This window comes from Chamaea fasciata, unplaced genomic scaffold, assembly GCF_029207755.1.
Source record: "Chamaea fasciata isolate MVZ Bird 193981 ecotype frontalis unplaced genomic scaffold, bChaFas1.0.hap1 SCAF_27, whole genome shotgun sequence".
NCBI lineage: Eukaryota > Metazoa > Chordata > Aves > Passeriformes > Sylviidae > Chamaea > Chamaea fasciata.
Genome location: NW_027094112.1, coordinates 5,218,554 through 5,224,833, shown reverse-complemented (window position 1 = coordinate 5,224,833; position 6,280 = coordinate 5,218,554). Strand labels below are relative to the sequence as shown.

The 6,280-nt window shown below is 62.7% G+C and overlaps 1 protein-coding gene across 1 annotated transcript; it reads right to left on the bottom strand.

Moving 5' to 3' along the window:
• Nucleotides 1-1,044: 1,044 nt before the first annotated feature.
• On the bottom strand, nt 1,045-4,173 carry NXPH3 (neurexophilin 3). The gene is made up of 2 exons (XM_066205112.1): nt 3,845-4,173; nt 1,045-1,719 (listed from the first exon to the last, which is right to left on the bottom strand). Exons 1-2 carry the CDS (start codon nt 3,923-3,925, stop codon nt 1,075-1,077), a joined length of 726 nt encoding a protein of 241 aa, XP_066061209.1. The 5' UTR covers nt 3,926-4,173; the 3' UTR covers nt 1,045-1,074.
• Nucleotides 4,174-6,280: the final 2,107 nt, after the last annotated feature.

Below are 6,280 nucleotides of genomic sequence, written 5' to 3'. Positions count from 1 at the left end.
GTGTGCCCAGGGGAGCCCAGGTGTGTCCAGGTGTGTCCAGGGGGCGCCCAGGGGAGCCCAGGGGAGCCCAGGAGGTGCCCAGGTGAGCCCAGGGGAGCCCAGGGGAGCCCAGGGGAGCCCAGGTGTGCCCAGGGGAGCCCAGGGGAGCCCAGGGGGTGCCCAGGTGTGCCCAGGGGAGCCCAGGTGTGCCCAGGGGAGCCCAGGTGTGCCCAGGTGAGCCCAGGTGTGCCCAGGGGAGCCCAGGGGAGCCCAGGGGAGCCCAGGGGAGCCCAGGTGTGCCCAGGGTAGGGTGGCACCATCAGGTGCCTTTTCCCCCCCTTCCCCCCGAGCTCTTCCCTCTCTCCAGGTGTTTCCACCTTCCCCCGGAGCTCTTTTCACCCGGAATCTCCAATCCCGATCCCGGCGAGTCCGTTATTGCACTGAGGAACTCGGGTCCCGACCGTGACTTTGTGTCCTGTTCCCAGACCCCAAACCCCAACCCCAAAGCCCGGACCCCAACCCCCAAGTCCAGCCCTTCCCAGTCTCTGCAGAGCCGGCTCTGGCGCTGCCGCTGCCCCTCTTCCCATGGGGAAAATCGGGAATTTCTCCTCTTCCTGCCATGCCTGCGGCCTCCGGGGAACATCCCCAGCTCCAGAGGCACCCCCGGCCCCGGGACCCTGGGAATTGCAGTCCTGGGAATTGCAACCCTGGGAATTGCAACCCTGGGAATTGCAGCCCTGGGAATTGCAACCCTGGGAATTGCAGCCCTGGGAATTGCAACCCCGGGAATTTCAGCTCCGAGAGTTGCAACCCTGGGAGTTGCAGGCCGGGGAATTGCAGCTCTGGGGAATTGCAGTCCCAGAAATTTCAGCCCTGGGAATTGCATCCCAGAGAATTGCAACCCCAAGAATTGCAACCCTGGGAGCTGCAGCCCCAGAGCATTGCAGCCCCGGGCAATCGCCGCCCCGAAAACTTCCAGCCCAGGAATTGCAACCCCCAAGAACCGCAGCCCCGGGGGTGGGGGGGGGGTGGAATGTCACCCCCGGGAATTCCGGGGCCGGATCCCCCCCGGGAACCTCCCAGGCGGCGGGGCTCTCACCCCGAGGGCGGGGAGTAGGGCGGGCGGCTGTGGGCGCTGTAGTCGGGACAGGCCTTTTGCACCAGGCGATAGTCGCTGCTGTAGAAGGCGATGTAGACGCAGACGGCGCGGAAGGGCCGCGAGCAGCGCCAGGCCGCGCGGCTCCGCGTCTGCTCCTGCGAGCACGTCTTGGCCGGGTCGAAGGTGCACAGCGCCGTCTTCCTGGCCCGCGCCACCTGCTCCGACTCCACCCGGCAGTTGAACACCTTGGACTCCTTGGCCTCGGCGAAGAGCTGCCGCTCCAGGTGGAACTGCAGGGCTTTGCCGGGCGGCACCAGGCTGACGGAGATGTTGCCGTGGCCCGTGGAGTTGTGCTGGAAGAAAACGCTCACGCTGCCGTTGCCGTGGTCCACCACCTTGCCCGTGATCAGCAGGTTCAGCTTCACCGTCTTGATGTTGGAGTAGAAATCTCCCCAGCCCAGAAGTTTCTGTCTCTTGGCCGGCTCCCGCCGTTCCCGGCCCGCCCGGGAGGTTCTGCCCGCTCCCGGGGGGCTCCGGGGGGGTTGGGGGCTCAGCACATCCCGCAGTTTCGGTGCCGGGGCTGCTCCGTGGGCTTCGCCTGGATCCGCTCCTGTCCCGGGGTCGTCCGGAGCGCAGAACGCCTGGGGAGGGACGGGGTGAGGGCGGGGGTGACCCCAAACCCCACCCGGCCCCTCCCCGGGGTCGCCTCCCCCGTCATTTCCCCTTTATTCTGCTCTGCATTTCCCCGTCATTTCCCCTTTATTCTGCTCCGCATTTCCCCGTTATTTCCCCTTTATTCTGTTCTGCATTTCCCCGTCATTTCCCCTTTATTCTGTTCTGCATTTCCCCGTTATTTCCCCTTTATTCTGCTCCGCATTTCCCCGTTATTTCCCCTTTATTCTGCTCTGCATTTCCCTGTTATTTCCCCTTTATTCTGTTCTGCATTTCCCCGTCATTTCCCCTTTACTCTGCTCCGCATTTCCCCATCATTTCCCCTTTACTCTGCTCTGCATTTCCCCATCATTTCCCCTTTATTCTGCTCCGCATTTCCCCGTTATTTCCCCTTTACTCTGCTCCGCATTTCCCCATCATTTCCCCTTTACTCTGCTCCACATTTCCCCATTATTTCCCCTTCATTCTCGGTTTTGTCTCGTACTTCCCCCTCTATTCTGTTTTTGTGTTTCCCCTTTATTTTCTCTTTGTATTTTTCCAGTTTGGATTTCCCCTTTATTCTCTGTTTTTAATTTCTCCCCTATTCTAGTTCGGATTTCCTCTTCATTCTGTTTTGGATTTCTCCTTTATTCCATTTGTGTTCCCCTTTATCCTGTTTGTGTTTCCCCTCCGGCAGCGGCTTTTCCAGCTCTGCTCCCTCCCGGATTCCCCGGGAACGGGGACGAGGGTCCGGGATCAGAGATCCCCCTGAGCCCGGCACGGCCCCTGGGGACACCCGGGGCCTGGGGACAAGGGACAGGACGGGACAAGGGACAGCAGAGCCGAGTTGTCACCCCGGGGAGCTCCTCGGGAACTCCGGGAACCTCCAAACCGGCACATCCGGGGGGGGCACCCAGGGGTGCTGCAGCCCCAAACCCGGGGCTGGGGACACCCAGGGGTGCTGCAGCCCCACACCCAGTGTTGGGGCACCCAGGGGTGCCGAACCCCCTTTTCCCGGAGCTGGGGACACCCAGGGGTGCTGAACCCCCTTTTCCCGGAGCTGGGGACACCCAGGGGTGCTGAACCCCCTTTTCCCGGAGCTGGGGGCACCCAGGGGTGCTGAACCCCCTTTTCCCGGTGTTGGGGCACCCAGGGGTGCTGAACCCCCTTTTCCCGGGGCTGGGGGCACCCAGGGGTGCTGAACCCCCTTTTCCCGGGGCTGGGGGCACCCAGGGGTGCCCGGGGGCATCTCCCGGTGCCCGAGGAAGCCGCGGGAACCCCGGGAAGCGCATCCCGCCCCCGGCCTGTGCCCGGCTCTGCCCCAGCCCTCCCCGGCAGCCGCGCGGGGCTCGGATTTCATTTTTGGGGGGGATTTTGGCGAATTTTGGGATTTTAATTTTTTTTTCTTTTTTTTGCCCGCTCCCCGCAGAGGAATAACAGAACTTTTGGGAGGCGGGTTTGTTTTGGTTTTTTTTTTTCTCTCCCCACGGGGACGGGCGGGGATTCGGGGATGGAGCGGGGATGGATTTGGGGATGGAGCCGGGAATGGAGCGGGGATGGAGAGGGGATGGAGCTGGGGGTGGATTTGGGGATGGAGCCGGGAATAGAGCGGGGATGGAGCCGGGAATGGAGCGGGGATGGAGCTGGGGGTGGATTTGGGGATGGAGCCGGGAATAGAGCAGGGATGGACTCGGGAATGGAGCGGGGATGGACTCGGGGATGGATTTGGGGATGGAGCTGGGGATGGAGCGGGGATGGATTTGGGGATGGATTTGGGGATGGATTTGGGGACGGAGCGGGGATGGATTTGGGGATGGATTTGGGGATGGAGCGGGGATAGATTTGGAGATGGATTTGGGGACGGAGCGGGGATGGACTCGGGGATGGATTTGGGGATGGAGCTGGGGATGGAGCGGGGATGGATTTGGGGACGGAGCGGGGATGGATTTGGGGACGGAGCGGGGATGGACTCGGGGATGGATTTGGGGATGGATTTGGGGATGGAGCGGGGATGGATTTGGGGACAGAGCGGGGATGGATTTGGGGAAGCGCTGCCCGCACGCCCCGTGCCCGACCCCCGATCCCCCCGGTCCCCCCGGTCCCCCCAGCACTCACCAGCAGCGCGATGCTGCCCTGGAGGAAGAGGAGGAGGAGGAGGAGGAGGAGGAGGAGGAGGCAGCTCGGAGGAAGATGCATTTTCCAGCCGCCGCCGCCGCCTTTCTCCGCGGCTCCGCTCTCGGGGAGGCTTTCTCTGGGATTTTCCTCCTTTTTTTTTTCCTTTCCCTCTTTTCCCTCCCTTCTCCTCCAGCGTCAGCCCGGGGGGAACGGGGGGGGGGGGGGTTCCCCCTGCTCCCTACGGCCCCCCCCGGCCCATGGGGGGCCCGGCAGCTCCCGCCCCGCGGGGCCGCTCCGGCGGCTTCACCTGCGGCCGCCGCTGTCCCCGTGTCCCCTCGGCTGTCCCCTCCCCGCCCCCTCGGCTGTCCCCTCCCCGCCCCTCGGCTGTCCCCTCCCTGTCCCCTCGGCTGTCCCCTCCCCGCCCCCTCGGCTGTCCCCTCCCCTGTCCCCTCGGCTGTCCCCTCCCTGTCCCCTCGGCTGTCCCCTCCCCGCCCCTCGGCTGTCCCCTCCCCTGTCCCCCCGCTCTGCCCCCGCCCGCCCGCCGGAGTCTCAGGGAAACTCCGCTCCAGCCCCTGCTCGCTCCAGCCCCGACTTATCCCCGATTTATCCCCGATTTATCGCCGATTAATCCCCGATTTATCGCCGATTTATCCCCGCTCCATCCCCGCTCCAGCCCTTCTCTCTCCATCCCCGCTCTCTCCATCCCCTGCTCATTCCATCCCCGATTTATCGCCGATTTATCCCCGATTTATCCCCAATTTATCCCCAATTTATCGCCGATCTATCCCCAATTTATCCCAAATTTATCCCAGATTTATCCCCAATTTATCGCCGATCCATCCCTGCTCCGGCCCCGCTCCAGCCCGGCTCCAGCGGGGATTTATCCCACGGAGGGCAGCACTTCTCCTTTTCTCCTTTTCTCCTCTTCTCCGTCTCTCCTTCTCCTTCTCCCACTTTCCAGGAGGAGTGTTTGGGTCGGGAGGGTCCCTCCAGCCCATCCCATTCCCGGGACAATCCCCACGATCCCAATTTTTGGGGTTTTTTTGGGGCTGATCCCCCCTCGGGATCCGGGGGAGCCCCGGAGGGGATCTGGGGGGATTTTTAGGGAGCCCCGAGGCGCGGGGAGCCCCGGCGGGGCCGCCAGGCCCTTTTCCCAAATTTCTCCCGTTTCTTTCCCGGTTTTCTGTTGCCCTCTAGCGGGACGCGGCGCTGGGAAAGCGCGGGATGAGAACCGGGAAAGGAGGAAAAGGGGCCGGGAGAGGCTCCGGAGAAACCCCAAAAACCAGCCTCAAAAACCCCCAAACCCCAAATCCCCAAAACCCCAAATCCCCAAAACCCCAAATCCCCAAACCCCCCCAGTCCCGGGATCAGAGGGGGAAGCAAAACCCGGGATTTAAATCCCAAGGATTTCAGGGAATCCCGGCAGGAATGGCAATCTCAGCGCCCAGCCGGGGGCAGGAAGGTCATTAATTAATCCAGACCTTAATTAAGAGCTCCTAGGTGAGCCGGGGTCGCTTTGCGGGATCCCAAAACACAAAACGTCGCCGAATCATCCCGAAATAAAGCGGGAAGAGGAGCCCGGGGGCGTTTCCTGCCCAGGGCTGCCGAGGGAAATCGGGAGCTGATCCCAAATCCCGAACCCCGAATCCCAAGTCCCGAACCCCAAATCCAGACCCAGAACCCCAAAAATCCCGGATCTCGAACCCCAATTCCGAACCCAGAACCCCGAAATCCCAAATCTCCGATCTCGAACCCCCAAATCCAAACCCCGAACCCCAAATCTTGAACCCCAAATCCCAAACCCGAACCCCCCCCGACCCCCCAGGTCCCCGAGCCCGGCCCCAAATCCCCCAATCCCCCAATCCCTGGCCCAGCTGGTTTGCTTCGGTTTTTTCCCGGGAATCCGATCCCCGGCGCGGAAGCTGCTCCGGGCCCAGCTCGGCCGCCTCCGCCTTGGAGAATTCCCAAATTTCTGCCGGAGACCCCCCTGGAATTCCCGCCGCTGCCCAAACCCACAGCTCGGCCCGAACCGCGGAATTTTGGGGTCGGGAGGTCGCCGCCCCGCCCGCGGGGTTTGTCCGGCCCCGGGGCTGAGAATTCCCGAAGCTTTCCCGGAATTTTTGGGAATTCTCGGCGGTTCCTGTGACAGGAGAACCCCCGGGTCCTGTTCCCGGGGCTGGGAATTCGGGCTGGGATGCGAATCCTGTTTTATCCCGGATTTCTTCCCCCTGATTCCAGGAGTTCTTCCCGTTCCTCCAGGGCTTTCCTCCAGCAAAACTTGGGATCATTTTCCTCCCGGGGATTTTTGGTTTTTTCGGATCCTGCCGCGCCAGGGGAGGAGTTCTGGGGTCAATAAAGGTTTTGTTTGGGTTCTGAAATTCCCGATTTTTGGGCTCAAAACTCGGGGCGGGGCTGATCCCGGCCTGGGGAGGAGGC